This window comes from Ursus americanus, chromosome 13 (assembly GCF_024610735.1).
Source record: "Ursus americanus isolate L20-20 chromosome 13, mUrsAme1.1.p, whole genome shotgun sequence".
NCBI classification, from domain to species: Eukaryota; Metazoa; Chordata; class Mammalia; order Carnivora; family Ursidae; genus Ursus; species Ursus americanus.
Window position 1 is genome coordinate 31,160,951 of NC_142139.1, and position 17,607 is coordinate 31,178,557.

Below are 17,607 nucleotides of genomic sequence, written 5' to 3' on the forward strand. Positions count from 1 at the left end.
ATGGATGACACGAACACAGGCATCTGGTTCCATTTTATTAAAAAACAAAACCAAACAAAATTTTGCAATGAAATTTCCTAGAATTCACAATCCTTTTCAAATCTTTATAGTTGCATTTTTTTCTGACCGGTACATAAGAACACCATTGCACGTATTTACATGATCGTCTGCTATAGAACAAAGATAGCCATGTTGTACGGTTGAGTGTTTCCAACTCTCGTCCTTAATACTTCACCACTAGCCCAGTATGAGACAGACTGTTTATGCTCGCCAAACACACAGATAATAGAATAAAGCAAAATAAAAGTCCATGTCTCTTAACAGAAGACAAATCCCTTTAAAGACAGTTTTTTAAACTTCTGTGTATTTCAAGAGAGATATAAAGTGCTCTGGAAGGAGTAAGGTGGGTGACTGAGGCGGGGACAAAGCAAAGAGAAAGAGAGTTATACCACCTTCCTCCCCCACTGCCTACCCCCCCCCCAAGCCCCAAGCCAACTACACCACCTTCACCAATCATTTAAATATACCTGTGATTTTGTACAGAAGATGATGTTTTGGTAAAAAGGCTACATGATCCACTACTAAATTTCTTGGCAATGAAGAGCTAACCAAGGTCCACATTAAAAGCTACCCATGCAAATGCCATCAGGGGTCATTTTTGCGATTTTTGAGTCAGGTGGCAAATAAATCCAGGAAGCTGTCCCTTGATCTGAAGGTGGAGGATGGGGAATAGTGTGACAGCACCACCATGTGTACCATCTGCAGACTGGCCGAAGCACAATTCTACCTGTGACATCATTTCTTGTACGATAAAAGCACACAAATTCATGTAGAGGGAGGAAAAATAAAGCCACTGCATTTTTTTCTCGCTAGCAGGGAAATACTAGAGATCGGTTTACGGTGCCATTTCTGAATATTTTAAAATGGTAAATTCTTTGTAGCACTTTTTTTTTTCCAGTGAAAATAACAATGTGTTATATACAAAGGGGTTAAAAGAAGTCGGGTTTTTTTTCTTTTCACATTATTGAGATGGCAATTGCTGGTCATGGTCTGCAGTCTATAAAATTGGGTATCACATATACACTGCCTGGGAGGCTCCCCTGGAAACTAGAATAATCATCCTCCCAGCTCATGAATATTTTAAAGAACAAGTCCCATTATTTTTCAGGAGATGAATGGAATGTAACTTTTCACGAGTACAAAATTACTTCAAGTTTTCTAAATAGAAGGGACATCCCACTATAAAAATAACAGCCCCTGCCCTCCCTCCCCCACCCCCACCATCTCTTTCTGGTTATAAAATGGTACGACCATTTCAGATTACTAATGTGAAAGCAGGAAGTAAATATATTATTATGTACATGTACAAAACACGTCAGTATTTCACACCATTTACATTCATATGAAAGAAGTCTGTTTATTGATCTTCCTTTGTGATTTGACAAGAAGAGAGTTGAGATAAGTTACAAAACACTCAGGCCCTTGCCTTCGAACTCTGCACAAACATCCCAGCCGGACGCAGCTTCTTTGCCAACAGAACTAACGAGACGCTTTGACATTTGCTGAAGAAAGGGCTGCTGAGCGCAGTAAGATCTTCTGTGGGGCTCTCCTTCCACGTTTCCGAGCTTGTGACATGCCTTCCTCTTTTGATAAACGTGGACCAAATTCTCAACTACCGAGGAGACTGTATGACGGAAGGCAAGTGACGAGTCCGTGGAGGAAATGGTGACCCTAGTCAAATTAACTGGCTGAACGCATAACGGCGATTCTGCCAGCAGAGGGCGCCCTGCCCCCTCGCACTAACCGCCTGCTCACCAGTAAGTACCCCAGAGGCCAAGAGGAAGTCGTGCCCTGGCAACCCTTCTTCAAAGGCTCTGCTCTCTAGTCGTACAGGCAGTAGTTTGGTAGTTTCTTCAAAAACGCGGGATCCACTCTAATTACGAAGCTCTCCTACATGAAAATTCTTTGGCTATTTAAAATCTTCACATTCTCAAAGAGAACAATAATTCCGAGTACAATAAAGCGCTAGTTTTGTCTAAAACTTTTTGAGGGAAAAGGGGACGAAACACCAGACTAAAGATGGTGTGGTACTAAGGCCACGATACTTTTTTTTTTTTTTTTTTTTTTTAGATTTCTGGATTTAATAAGGGCAATCACCAGCCTGCAAGAGAAAACCCCCTAAGGTTTCACAGTTTCGTCTGACCAGGCAACCCACCTTCCCTTTTATTGACAAGAACATGAGGAGAAAATTAAGCGAGTCAGTGGAAGAACATGTGTCCATTTGGATGGTGATCGGTCTTTGGTTTACATAGCACACATGGTCCTCACATTTTCCTGCTCCTCCAAGCCCTTCGATTCAGTTAGGATGACAAGACCACAGACATTCTGCCAAGCAGTGATTCTGGGGCCCTTGGGTGGAGCTAAGTTCTCCACAGAAGTTCTCCCTTGCTCTGTACAGAACTGCAGACCCCTTAAGAGACTATGTCCTTGCCTTATCATTAACACCAACAAACATGTCTCAGGTGGCCATGGAGCGAATGGCTCTGTAGGAAGTGCAAACGTCAATCAAGAGCAGCACAAAGATGAAAAGGTCTTTGATCGCTGAGATTCCTGAAAAAGCCACTTGATTGAGGCAGGCATGGTTCACGGCTGATAGAGAGATGTGAGTGACCTCATTGGGTTCTTTGCACAACCAGCAGGTTTTGTCATTAAAGGGCTTGATAATGAAGGATCTACATCTAGGATCCAGAATCACCTCTTTCGTTTTGGGGTAATTTCGTGTCATCACAAGGGTCAAAATGGAAGCATGGCTACCAATCTGTATGGGTTTTTACAAATTACTGTTCCTACTACAAAGGGCTTGGAGCTGTGAGATGGGGAGACAAGGGGGCAAAGAGAAGAGGTGAGTGATGCTGAGAGACTCATTCCTGTTTCTCAGAACTAATTTATCTTTCAGGCAATCCCAACCTTCTTTGCAACCGTGAGTATTTAACTCACGAGGGTTAAACTTCTTAAAACACACACATACGCACCCCAAAACACCAGGTCAGCTCCAAACCTAGGGGATGAGCATTTGTCTGGGAAGGGTGCCCATGTTCATATCCTGCCATCCTTTCTCACTTCCTGCGGGCTAGCATTCCCACCTCCTCTTAATGCCATCATCAATTACACGTCTGTGACACACGGCACTGCACAAGGAACCTGGGTCCCTCCCCTTAGGAGAATGGATTCTTTGTGTCTCTTTTTCAGTCTTTAAGGAAAAAGTGGCCTCTCAGATCCCTTAGGAAGAGGAAGTTCTTGTGCTAAGAAGCTGAAGTAAGAAGCATGAGTGGACATCAGATATGGTCAGCCCATACATTTTTCTTAGAAGCCCTAACCTCAGGGCCTGTGGTGAACTAGGAAGGTCACAAATGCCCAGAGTAGAAGATAATAGATCTCGACAGCATTCTGGAATTGCGACTTCGCCATTATTTGCCTAGGAGACTTTTCTGGCAAGGAAGCCTGAAAAAAAGGCAATAGCTATAGTGGTCTGTGATTAAATTAGTGCTAGGAGAGGTGAAAACATGGCTAACTCCATTATGGAGGAAACTGATTTGCCTTTAGAGTAAACTGGTTTTCCTCATCAGAAGTGCAAATATAGACATTGCCACACAAGAAAAACAAGAAAAACACCCAACAGTAACAATGGTAATCACAATAATGATAAGACTATAGATCCAAAGCCACCAAGGTTTTTTTGTCCCGAAAGATGGGAAAAGAATGTGTGTAGGTGTGTGTACAGAAAGAGACAGGCAGTCAGAGAAAGCCACACACACACACACACACACACACACACACAGAAAAGGGAAAGAAATCTAAGATCAAGCATATAAAAATGCTACTGGAAATTGCTGCAGGGGCCCCAGCACCACAGAGGGCTGGGTCCTTGCTCCACAGAGGATGTGACTCCCTATCTTAGATTTTCTGAGTTTTGATTTAATGAGATTTGTTTTCAGTCAAGGTGATGCATTCAATGGATAAATAAATGCCACTTATTTTTTATGCTCTGCAAGCATTTTCATCTCAACATAACTCCTAAATAAGAAAGAACCCTATGTTAGGCTATCTGTCACCATTTTTGGTTCTGAAGGTGTGGTGGCCGCAAGGACGTCGGCACTGTCCAAAGTAGCCACTGGGCAGTGTGGTTTCTGACATAACCAAACCCAGACCCATGAATGTCCAGAATGAGGGAAATGCTGGAAACAATCTTTGGACAGGGATTTGCCTCCATGGTTACCATCATGACTAGGTGATGTCAGAATAGGAAGGTGCCTTTGCCAGTATTCTTTTTTTTTTTTTAATTTTTTTTTTTTTAAGTCATCTCTGTATCCAATGTGGGGCCTGAACTCACAACCCCAAGATCAAGAGTCGCATGCTCTACCGACTGAGCCAGCCAGGCGCCCCTCCACTATTCACTTTCTGCCTTCTCACAACTCCCTTTCTTCCTGCCTAAGTGACAGAGTTAGTATTTCAGGGGCGACTAAGCCCTGGAGACTAAAATCAATGTTTAGCTGCTGTACTCTTGATCAGGGCTCAGTTCTTCTCAAAGGGATCAGCCACACAGAAAAGGCGATTCCCGAGGTGACTCTCAGTTTTTCTGAGGGAATGGAAATGCTCCCTTTCTTGGCCACAGCCTTGGGGGGAGAGCTGGTGGTTGTAGGCTGTTGTGATTCCCCCAATAGGCTGGGCAGTCACAACCCCAAAGACTTCTCAAGAAGGTCACTCAGAGTCTTGCATTTGGAGTCAGTACATAACTTTCCCACTTTCCCCCCTCAAATCCCAAGGAGGCACTGGCACTGGGAAAAGGCCTTCTGCCAGCCCGGAAGCAGGAGAACTAGGGATTGAGGTGAAGTTGGATGACTGTAGTCCGGAATTCTTTTTGGCTCCTGAGTGCCACATACCAGTCTGAGGGTTTGTCATAGAAGTGAGGGAGATAATTTTGTTTCAGCACCAAATCAATATGGTTTGTGTGACTTAAAAAAAAAAAAAACAACTGGTCAGCGAAGTAACAGTGACAGTAATGGATATCAGTGTATGGTTAGAAAGATCAGGCAGAAATTTCAAAAAGAATGGCCTGAATATTTACTCATTACAAAACAAACAGGTCTTTGGGCCTCTCATTAGGCAACTTGGGTGGAGACTAGCTCTCTCTGGAGGTAATTAGGTTTTAACTTTTTTTTCTTTGTAAGGGTCAGGGGATCGTGTGAGAATACTGGAGCAGCTCTGGGCGGGTCCAGCTGGGAGCCACGGGCCACGCGTGGCTGTTGAGATGGAGCTGGAGATGTAGCCAGTCCAAAGTGAGGTGTGCTGCGAGCACAAACCACACGATGGGTTTAGAGGACTTAGTACAAGAAAGAATGTAAAATATTTCATTTATACTTTTTATGTTGAAACAAAAAGATTAAATAAATGATTAAAATTATTTTGAACTGTTCCCTTTTCCTTTTTAAAATGTAGCCAGTAGAAAATGTAAAATTCACATGGGTGCCTTGCATTATATTTCTATTGGATAGTGCTGGTCTGGACACTCATTATAGGAAAATGCACATCTGTCAATACACAATAAAGTTTGCATATACTTCTAGAGGGTTCCCAGCTCAGAATTTCCTCTTTGGGGTGGGGGGAGGTGGTGAAGAAGGCTATGGGAGAAGGTTTTCCTTTCTTTTAAACCCTTCTATGCTGGTTAAACTTTTTTTTTTTTTAAACCACTAAAGCCACAGGAAAATCCTCCGGAAACAAACCTTTGGTAAGTGGAGAGCCTCCTAGGCTCCAGAAACTCCTTGGGGTAGTCACAGGCCTCAGAGGGGTACACGGGCAACTGATTTCTGATTCACCTGGTCACCGGCAGGAAGAGACAACACCCATCAAATGAAGGATGCCATCCAAAAGGCATTTTCTCTCCTGGGTATGGAATACGATTTGTATTTCTCGTGCTGTTGGATTGTTCTTCTAATTCCACGTGACCTAAGTTAATACCCGGATGTGCTTCAGGTAGAGCTGACTGAAGGAGTACATGGTGTAACCCTATGCTGACCAAGAACAAGAACCACCCTGAGATGAAGAATCCCACACTAAGGACTAGGATTTGAAGGTATCCAGAGATAACAAACTCTGTGACTAACCGTGGTTTTAAACAAGGCAAGACAAAGCCACTCTTACTTGGACTTCGACCTTGCATCATATCAATATTCCTTTTCAGCAACATAGGAGTGCCGAATTCCAAAAAGCCATTAGCGCATGTCACCTGCCGAGGAACCGCCCCTAAGGTATGAAGTCAGCGGTATGTCATCGCCATCTGCCAAAACATGGACCCTCCTGACAAAAAGCTCCTTGGCAGTCTTAAGGCCAGAAGAAGCCTCAGCCATCATCTTGTGAAACTCCTTCATTTCGCAGAGGGAGAAGATGAGGCCCAGCAAACGCATGGCTCAGCCAGGACTCCTGGTTCAATGCTGTCTTCACTCCCCCTGCCTGCCTTCGCACACTGACACTGGGTTTCATTACAGGAAGTGTGACACTCCCAGAGAGAGGTGACATTTCTGAAGGTGGTAATCATTTTCCCTGCCTTGCTGCCTACTTAGAAATCATCAAATAGGAAATCGTTAAAGATGGTGAAAAAAGAGCAACCAGAAGTCTGACATCTACCCCCTTGACATCCAGTCCATGTTTCGGCAGCGGGGATTTACGACACAGCCCAGCTCTGGTTTGGGGATGAGTATTAGTGTAATGAGGTGGAGAAGCCTCGTCAAAGACGTAAATAACTCAGTGAGAAAAGCTCTCCTTCTTAGTAACCCACATGTCGCCTTCTTATGGAGGATGAGGTGATCCGCGACTGTCCAGGGAAACCATTCACTACCTTAGTCATCTCTGCATCTGGGTAGTCTAAATGTATTACAAAATTGCCCACTGAAAAAATAGCACATCTCTGTCATAGTTACAAAAAAAGAATAAAAACGTAAGTAGTTTAAAAATGCCGGTGGGCTTCAGTATTGATTGGATGCCTCTTTCCCTCTCCCTCCTTGTCTCTCTCTGTTAGAAGAAACGGTTAGCAAATTCCCATGCTGTACTTTTTAGATCGAATGGTTTATCAAATCACACGTCCCTCCTCAACTTGGTATTTAGATGTACTCGGGGAGCCCTGGGAAGCCAGCTGCTAAGGATTCCCCTAAACCCTTCCTGGAGGTCTGGTGACGTTTAACAGAAGTGTGTTGGGATTAAGGTAAAACCTAGGTGCTCCGGCAGCCCCCACTGTGTTGGACACTGGGCTCCAAGAGGATTGGGTCTCTTCTGAAGCCTCCATCGCCTGCAGAAACCACTTGTGGAGGGAACAGAAGACCGTTCTAGCCTTGGGGACACCAATAGAACAGACGTTTTCCTTTTGGGAAGAGTATGTGGTATCTGGTCTTAAAACTGGGCTTGCCGTCCCAGCTACAAGCCCTACGGTCATGGAGAACAGCGCCTCAGCCCTGGAGGGGACTTCTGAGTTTGGGATTTCAGTCAAAGACTGTAAAATCCAGGCAAAAATGGAGCTTCCTTCTCATGTCACGTGGGCCATTAACAGAGCCTGGCAAGTGGAAGCCAGCGTGATGTGGGTGCAAATAGTGAGTATAACCTCGGTGGGTTCAGAGCTTAGTGCTGGGGTCTCTGGCAGCTAGGATCTTTAAGATCTACTTAAAAGAATTTAGATTCTTAAGGAAAGCTGGCCTTAGACGGTTTCAGGGTGCTGCGGCACTTCCCCAAGCCATGCACACTTCATGCTGAGAGGTCAAGGCCATTCATCTCAGAGATGGTGCATACAAACCGATCATCGTGGGAACCGGTGCTTCGAAACAGAACTCTCTGCAAAAGCTGGAGTCAGCCAAAGGGGTGGACGTCCTTAAACCACACACAGTCTTTCAAAAGAAACTGCCAAAGAAATCAAACAACATTCCCCAAACAACAAAACAAGACCTGGAAGAAGAGGAAATAGAAGTAAGAAGCCCTAAACATGTCCTTCCTGTATGTTTTAGGAGCTTCTGAAGTGTGTGTCTACAAGGACATGGGAGGGAGAATCAGCTTTCGACTTCCCAGCTGCCAAGGCCGCGGACTGTTGGACAGATGGAGAGACGGCTTCCTGATTAACGTGACTTTGGATAATGCTTTCGTTCCCATTCTTGAGTGGAGCGCTGTGGAGTTACCAAGTGGTTCTGGAGGTGTGGTGTGCCCGGTCCAATTGTTGAGGTCCTCCTCCCTTCCTTCCCCTTGGGTCCTACCATCCCTTTGTTCTATATTCACCGTTTCAAGACTTCACCTCTTCGCAGTCTTGGTCAGTGGAAAGTTCTACATCAGACAGTCCAACCTCCATCGCCATAATCAGCGAGATGTCAGAATCACTGCTTACAGCTGGCTCCTGCTCGCCTGCTAGGAGAAAGCAAAGTTCATGGTGAACACTGAACTACGTTTTTGGACACTGGTTATTTTAATACAATTGTCTTTAGTAACATTTCTTTGATGGCTGAGAGAAGGCATTAGAAATATTGGCTATTTTGTAAAAAAAACCCCAAAACTAGTTAGAGCCTCATTTCACACTATAGCCCAAAATAATTTCTAAGTAGGTCAAAAAGTTAAATGTAAAAAAGAAACTAATATAGCTAGAAGAAGATATATCTTATAAGTGTATATCCAAGTAGGAAAATATCTCATATATCGAAGTAGGGCAAGAAATTCTATGTGGAAAAGCAGCTGAGCAATTCACAGTAGAGCCGATCGATAAATGTGCATAAAATTCAAAAATATTAAAAACATGAAAAATAAGATCAAAAGGCATACATCAAACTTGAAATATCTGTGAACATTTCACAAAGGGCTGCATTTTCAACATAAAGATTTGAAATCGGTAAGAAAAACTAATCAGAGAAGTGGGCACAGGTTGCTATTATATAATCCACAGGGCAGTATAACATAAATGACCGATGACTATAAGGTAGAAATGGGCTGTTTTTTTAAAAAATAAAATCTTCACTCTTGAAGAAACATAGCATTACACTGAGGCAAGTACTTTGATTTACTGCATGGAGAACTGTGACATTTTCACTCAGTAATTTCATTTCCAGAATGTATCACAGAGAAACAGAGATGCAAAAATATTCATTGAAACATTATTTACAGCAGCAAAACATCCCCAGTAACAAAGTCCAACAACAGAGAATACAACATAGAGGAAAGCGTGTTACTTCTAGAACACCAGCTCCTTGTTGTAACAACTAAAGTGGCATTTCCAAAGAACTTGCAGTTACGTAAGAAAATGCTCGCAGTATTCTTTTAAGTGAACACTGACGTAGTCAAAGCTTTATATACAGTGAGGCTGACAGAGGACATTAACAAGAAGCAAGAGAAAATTAACTAGAAGCAAGGAAGCCAACAGCGATAGGAAGAGTTGTCTCAAGTTTGGGGATTTACATTCATTTTCTTAAAAAAATTTTTTTTTCAGTTTTACTTCCAAACATTCTGCAATGAACAAATATCATTCATTCACTCAAGATATAGTCAGTCCCCACTATCTACAAAGGATCTGGCTAGATGTGAGGGACCTGGGTAAGAGCAAGACAATCCCTGTCTTCAAGGCGCTTACTGGCTCGTAGGAAGACACACTATTAGATAGTCAATCACAGCACACTGGGATATGCCTGCTGCTGGGAGATGCAGCGGGTGTTACAGGAGCAGGTAGGAGGGCTGTGTGACCGACTGCAGAGTCAGAAGGATTCCCATGGGGTGCAACGTCTACACTGAGCCCTCAAGGAGAACTCGTATTCTAGCCAGACGAATGAGAAGGAAGCGTCTCTTAAGCACTAGCAATAGCACGTGTAGATGGAGATGTCCGAGCATGACAGGGAGCCTTCTACAGACGGATGTCAGAGCGTATTGAAATAGGACCAGAAGGCAAGCTCAAGCCAGGGACACCGAAGGGAGGCCGGGGCGCTCAGCTGCAGAAAAGGCAGCTTTAAAACCAAAAGAGCTTGCAGGTCCCATTATCCTGCTGAAGAAACACACCATTAGAAGACAAGCAAAACGTCTTGGTGGTCATAATACTTTTGCTCTGATAATCACTGGTATAATTTCATGTTGAGGTACGCTTAAGGAGAATACAGGAGTTTCATGAAAGACGGAATTCTTTTTTTAATTTAAATTCAATTTGCTTAACATATAGTGTATTATTAGTTTCAGAGATAATTCAGCGATTCATCAGTTGCATATAACACCCAGTGCTCCTTATATCACGTGCCCTCCTTAATGCCCATCACCCGGTTACCCCATCCCCCCACCCACCTCCCCTCCAGCAGCTCTGTTTGTTTCCTATGATTAAGACTCTCTTATGGTTTATCTCCCTCTCTGTTTTTGTCTTTTTTTCCCCCCTTCCCATCCCTTACATTCATCTGTTTTTTTTCTTAAATTCCACATTTGAGTGAAATCATGTGATATTTGTCTTTCTCTGACTGACTTATTTCGCTTAGCATAATACCTTCTAGTTCCAACCACGTTGTTGCAAATAGCGAGATTTCATTCTTTTTGATGGCTGAGTAGTATTCCATTGTGTGTATGGTATGTGTGCATGTATACACACACACACACACATTCACACCACCTCTTCTTTATTCATCTGTCGATGGACATCTGGGCTCTTTCCATAGTTTGGCTATCGTGGACATTGCTGCCATGAACACTGGCATGCAGGTGCCCCTTTGAATCACTATGTTTGTATCCTTTGGGTAAATGCCTACTAGTGCAATTGCTGGGTCGTAGGGTAGCTCTATTTTTAACTTTTTGAGGAACCTCCATACTGTTTACCAGAGTGGCTGCACCAGTTTGCATTCCCACCAACAGTGTAAGAGGGTTCCCCTTTCTCCACACCCTCACCAACATCTGTTGTTTCCTGACTTGTTAATTTTAGCCATTCTGACTGGTATGAGATGGTGGGTATCTCATTGTGGTTTCGATTTGTATTTCCCTGATGCTGAGTGATATTGAACATTTTTTCATGGGAAAAGACAGTGAATTCCTAAGATGTTTAAAAGGAGACAAACAGAACTAACAAAAAGTTCTGGCCTTAAGAATGAGCTCGACAGAACTGGCTGCTTCACAGGTATATATCCAAACTAGAGACTGAGCTCTAATAGGTTTCCTAGGCCCATGAATGCACGAGGCTCTTAGTAACGGAGACAGATCCATGGCTAGAATAAGGCTTTGGAAGCAGCTCTCGGCAGATAGAAGTACGTAGTATTTGAAAATGGGGGCACTCAACAAATATGTAATAAAACTAGTCATTTAGAAAAAAAGGCAAAATTGGATCCCTGCCCCACATTACAACAAAACACATTCTAGGCTGGGGAATACCTGTGTCTATACCTATATTTATAACTACATCTAGACCACATCCACATCTGTACCTGTATCTGTAGCCCATTTTTAATTGTGTGTGTGCACTTCCTTCCCATTTATCCTCTTCTCCAGAGCCACCTGGTACTTTCAATCCCTGACTTTTTGCAAATTGGGATGGTTCTCTCTTCCCTCATGGCCACTTTGCACTTGTTTTCTCTTCAGGGCTATGGCTTGCTGCTGTGCAGGCTATGCTCAGCACCACTCCGAAGAAAGCCTTCACTTTGGAGTCAGAGTAAGCAGTGTCCACTAGATTGGGACAGTGCACAACCTGCACAGCTGGACACAGGAGCTCGCTCTGTTTCTCAGATCCACTAAGTCCTTGGCCCTTCATTCATTTTTTTCCAGTTGCCCAGATCTTGTTATTGTCTCTTTTTACCTTTTCCCTGTCCATGTTGGTCTACACCTTATAAAATTCCCTTGCTGTAATTTATGTGGGGTTTTAGGAGAGGCTGGAAGTAGTTTCATATGTTCAATCTACTCGTTTCACTCAGCACTCTCCTAAAGCATCACTTTTACAAGGAGAAATAGAAATAATTAAAATTGTATTCACAAGAACTGGGAACCCATTTTACTTCATGAGACTGTATTCTAGTCTCAGCTACAGTAACTACACGTTACTTTATCTAAGTCACTCTGTCCTCTAGGGCTAAAGTTTGGTTGTCTACAAAATGGGTTTGGACTAGATATCTCAGAGTCCTTTCCAGCTGTTAGAATTTGTACCTGGATATGCTGATGTCACCCTAGCACAGTGTCTCCTACATGCTGCTTTCTCAGTAAATATTTACGAGAATTCCCACCGAGGAACAAAGTTGTAAGCCTCTCTTTTTGCACAACTCTCCAAATTGTTGTTGTTGTTTTGCTAGAACATTCTTTTCTTAATCCAAAAAATGTCTGTTTGTTGTACATTTAATACAAGTATATACTAAATGGGAGAATTCACTACTTTGAGGTGTAGTGAAAGCTGAATTATTCTTATTCCTGGAGATAAAAAATGAGGGTTATATTATAGAGATATAATATTGATTGTTTGATTGCTTGATTGATTGCAATGGCCTATGAACTAATTCAGCTCATGAATGGCCAAAATTTTCAGCTCACAATTACACTGTAAGTCAACCAAGGAGCTCATCAAGGGGTGGTTTTATGACTTTCATAAATATCTAGTAAAAAAAACCAAAGGCAGCCCCAATGAAGGGCTGAGTTGGTCAGCGTTCTATGAAGATAGTGCTATGGACCCGCAGCGGCAGCTTCTCACCCCCACTCCTGGCTTTTCAAGCCACCGGCCTCAGCAGCTTTCATGGGCTCATTCTCACTGTAGTGTTTTCTAAATTGGAACTTGTGAATTGAAAGAAAGAAAGGCCATGGGGACTGATGGAACTATGGCTGCTGAATTCGTGATGCTATTTTGGAAAACGACCATCCCACACAACCCCAGGCAAAGATGAATTCGAATCAATGAAATCCGATACGTGCCAAAAAGTGGTTCAATTTTTACAACGTAGCACCACATCAAGCATATCGTCTAATCATTTTCCATTTTGAAACTTTAAAAAAATGATCTGAAGACATTTGAAATTATTTTTTTACTCTGTCCCGTGTTTTTATGTGAACTTAGTTTGTTCCAAAATTTTTGGAAGCAGGGCTTTATCTTTTAATTAAGGCAGATGTTTTACTTTGAGGCCACAATAATACAAATGAAACTGCTGTCACTAAAACATTTAGAAGGTTCTCTGTAGGTGGTACTAATTGGTGAGTGTAAAGTAGCTATTAACAATATAAATGATCACTGAACGTTACCTCCTTCCCTGCAAAAGCTGATATAAAAGGAATGCAGAAATAACACTGGCCTTTACTGAATCCTCACAACAGCCCTTTGATGTAGGTAGCTTGATTCCTGTTCTACACATGGAAAAAAAACAAAAAAACAAAACAATTCTCAGTCCATTGGATGCAACGGTATTCTACCTACTTGACATACTTCCTTCTCTTGGTTTTCATGCATTATAAAGACATCAAGAGAACTGAAACAGAGAGTGATAGGATCCACTTAATATTTTAAAGATCACTCTTGCTGTCAAGTGAAGAACAGATGGGTAGGACAAAGGGTGGAGGGAATCTGGAGGAAACTATTGCAGCAAAACGGATGAAGCGTGCTGCTGGCTTTGGTACAACAGCAGGGATGGAGACAAGGGGACACACTGAAGAGCTATTTTAGAAGGAGGATATACAGAAAGGCGATGCGCTGGGCAAGGGCAACAAGAGAGGAGAAAGTAGAGGATAACCCCCACATTTCTTGAGCAATACAGGTACCATTTACCCAGCGGGAGGAACTGGAAGATGAACCGGAAGGGAGAGAGCAAGAGTTTAGTTTCGCGTGTGCCATGTTGAGAGGCCCAAAGGGAGATGTGAGACATGCAAAGGGAGATGTGGGCTTGGCAGCTAGATAGAGACAGGAGTCTGGAGGACAACACATGAAGTGAGAGGCTTCAGCAATTTGAAACCAGTAGATGAGGTGTTTCTAGCAAAAGATTACAGAGAAAACACCAGGGGCAGCGCTCCCCAGAGCACAGAAACCTACTGCCAAACACTCAAACTCATCCCGCCAACACGATTCATTTGGCCTGCACCATGTTTTCCTTCAAAGTATGAATTAGTTATCCATATTTAAATGTCACAATATTTTACATACAAATTTAGATTTGAAATTTATCTTGGAAAAAGAAATATCTGGCAATATATGCTCAATTCCGGGGATGAAATCATTGAGGGGGAACACAGTGAGGGCTGCCCCACTTAGCTCAAGCAAAGAGGCTCTGGGTCTCCACAGCTGTCCAACCGTCTGTTGCCCTGGTTCATGGTACTTGGCCTGTGTAGCTATGCCAGCTGAAAACCTCATATTTAGGGGGAGGGCAGAAGAACACCAGAGGAGGGTAAGCCCCCAAAGAGCGTGAAAATGGCCAGAGAATACTATGTCATTGATTCAGTTCTTTTCTTTTAAACATATTCTGTTTTACCTCCTTTATTGGCACTGACTCACAATGAACAATCCATACCCAAGGAAACGAGGTACTGTGAGCATTACTGTTTTGGTTGGGTGGGTTTTAAGGCTAGCTCTGTCATCTAATTCACAGTTTCGAGTGTCTTTATCACAGCATTAACGAGCATCTGATGAGATGGTGAGCAGGAAATTCTTCACTTTAAATGGAGCTTCGTAACCTATTTTGTTGACCCATAACTACTGCTTTCATACATTTCCACATTTAATTTTAAGCAAAATCCAGCAGTAGCCTAACCTAATCAAAAATTTCTTAGTGTTGGGATTTATTCCATTTAATCCATAAATTATAAATATCTTAGGTTTATGTCTTTCTTCTTTAATATATAAAAAAATTACCTAAAGACTCAGTTTCCCTTTGTGAAATGGGCAATGCAGTTGTAGTTCTGTATCAAGTTTGTATCAAGTGTGCCTGAATGACTGTTCAAGTTCCCTCCTGGGAACAGAAGACCCTGAGATCTGCCTTGTCTGGTGTTGCATACCTGGCCTGTCCCTGGCACTTCTTTGGCTCCGGCCCATGCCCCCATCAGTGTTCCCATTTCAGAATCCCACCACGCTCCTTCAGAAATAAGAGGCACTTGGCAGATGTCTGTAGCACTGAAGCTGAATGGAAGTTCCTCTCTGGCCATGTAGGGCTCAAGTTTTGTATTTTGTCAGCCAGTAACAATCTTAATGCTTATTGAGTACTTAGTACATATCAGGGATTACACTAAGTATTTAAACAGATTGTCTAATTTCATATTCAAAATCAACCTATGACATAGTATTATTTCTATTTTCAGGCGATGAAATTAGGGCTCAGAAAGGTTAAATGCCTCCTGAGCTTACACTGCAAGTAAGATATGGAAGGAGAATTTGAACCTAGATCTGACTGCAGAGTCCATGAACTTGACCGTATCTATACTTTAGAGGGGAGATTCTTAACCTGAGGATTAGTGGGCTTGTGGGGGCATCCATACAAGCTTATACGGTTATGTGCAGATATACATTTTTCTGGTAAGAGGAATGCGTTCACTAGATTCTCGCCAAACCACAAAAAGGCTAAGAGCCGTTCACCGAAGAGATTCCACATCCTGTGTGCAGTAAGAGTGGCTTGCCTTCCTTTTTAGTGCCTATTTTGCTTTACATTTCACTGACTGTATGTTCTGTTAACCTGATATGACACTTTTCATATGAAGTCACTGTTTTCCTACTTAATTGTTTCTTTCTGATGGCTATTCAAAGCTAAAGCAGAAAATTATCCTTCCCAGAATGAAGTTTGATATTTACTGCCTGTCTTATGAAAGAAGGCATAGAGCAGTCGCAGGCTGGAATAAGTCCTCCTCTGTTAAGAATGAACAAACATTGCCCTCAGAGTAAGTGGTCTCTGTGCTGAGAGAAAATAAGGTGGTGATGAATATAATCCCCCAGGTGTCCTGATTCTGCAGGGGGTCTGGTGTTACCTGCTGGGAGCCTCTCTGCATTACATAAAGCCTTATTTTTTCCCATGTACTTGAAAAATCAGGTTTCGAAGGAAAATGGCACCCTTCCGCCCACTGCTACCAATGCTTATCTTCTTGAAAATAAGACATCATTTCCAATCGCCCCTGTATGATGCAAGAGCACCACAGGGGAGATGCTCAACCAGACTGGATGACTTAGAACATTACCTTTTCATCTCTTCTCAGAAGTGAGGTTTCTTGGGGCTGGGGCACTGCCTATATTATTCCCCGTCATAATCTTAGTGGGCAAGTTAATTCATGGCAAATGCAGAGTGCTTTCAATAAGGAAATGTGTTTTTCTCGCATGGATTCCTTGCCTTATCTCTTCTGCCTAACAAGAATTTCTGAGATAAACTTCTAATTTGGTTTAGATTTTCCCTTTCAGGAGGGGCTGCTTCTGCGAGAATGGCAGGCCTGAGGGTCACTGTCCTTAGAGGCTGGGCAATAGTATTAATAACAACAGCTAGAATGTACTGACTCCTTCCTGCTTGCTTCACAACGACATTGTGAAGTAGGCGTACGATTGCCCCAATGACGGCTACGCATTTCACAGGTGCAGCCAACTTGTCCAAAGTCAAGTGCACAGAACGGGGCAGGAATGGAATCCCTACCCCAGCCCGTGATATTGACAACTATGCCATTCTGGAACGGGAGAGCTGCCAGGTTTTTATGTGGCTGCTAAGCTGGTCTTACAGACAACACTTGGCCACCTTTGGGAACTGAGCATTCCAGGGCGACAATATGAATTTATCCACCTGGTGAAGTGACTTCTAAATTGTTCCAATACAACTAGCACTTTTGCCTTTTTAAGTTCTTGCTCCATAATGATAAATATATGCATGTTGAGATCAAACTGGAAAAATTCTTTCTTCCCCTTTAAATGGGAAGGTTTAAGGCATTATTTTTACGTGGACTCGGTGAAGGAGAATTTCCAGGAAGCTTATATACTAAGTAAGATCACATCATTATGATTTCACTTTGCTTTTACCTCTTCATCACTGCTTTTCTTCCCTGGTGACACTTCACCCAGGAGGGGAATGATTTCGTCCAATTGCTCAAATTCCTTACAGATTTCATTAACAGTTCCTTCGTTGAGCAATTCCTTACTAAGTGCCAAAGAAGGGACAATGTGACTTTGGCGATAGTTTTATATTAGTTTGTGCAGGAAGGGATGTAAAACCTAGTGAACATTTATTAACATTGTTAACAGCTGTTTTACAATCCCCGGTTAGGTTCCACCTACAGGAAACCTTCAGCAGTAAGTGTAATATCTGGTATATGTAAAGCTCTCGGGAAATGTGAATATAATTGGAATGAAAAAAAGTAATAAAAAAAAAAGGGCAAGCTGCCAGATAGATTTAGAGAGATAGGCAAATATACACACCCATTTTTACAATTGTATAAAATTATCTATAGACTTCAATTATTCATCAATTTATTTAATCACTCTTTTATTCAACGGGTATTTACTGATCACCTTATTAGGTAGGCACCCAACACTGGAGATGAGCTGTGGAGGAAATAAAGATGAACTAAAACACACTCTTACTTTTAAGTTGAATTTGATCTAGTAAAAGACTTGCACCTGTGTAAGTTTAATCCAAGGTGATATATGCCAAA

At 42.4% G+C, this 17,607-nt stretch overlaps 1 protein-coding gene across 1 annotated transcript in view; it reads right to left on the reverse strand.

The window, feature by feature from the left end:
- Positions 1 to 22: 22 nt before the first annotated feature.
- RNF150 (ring finger protein 150) overlaps positions 23 to 17,607 on the reverse strand; it is a 261,612-nt gene continuing 244,027 nt past the window's right edge. The window contains exon 7 of the mRNA XM_045798931.2: positions 23 to 8,433. Coding sequence (XP_045654887.1) covers positions 8,315 to 8,433 — 119 coding nt within the window. The 3' untranslated portion in view covers positions 23 to 8,314. The remainder of the gene's footprint in view (positions 8,434 to 17,607) is intronic.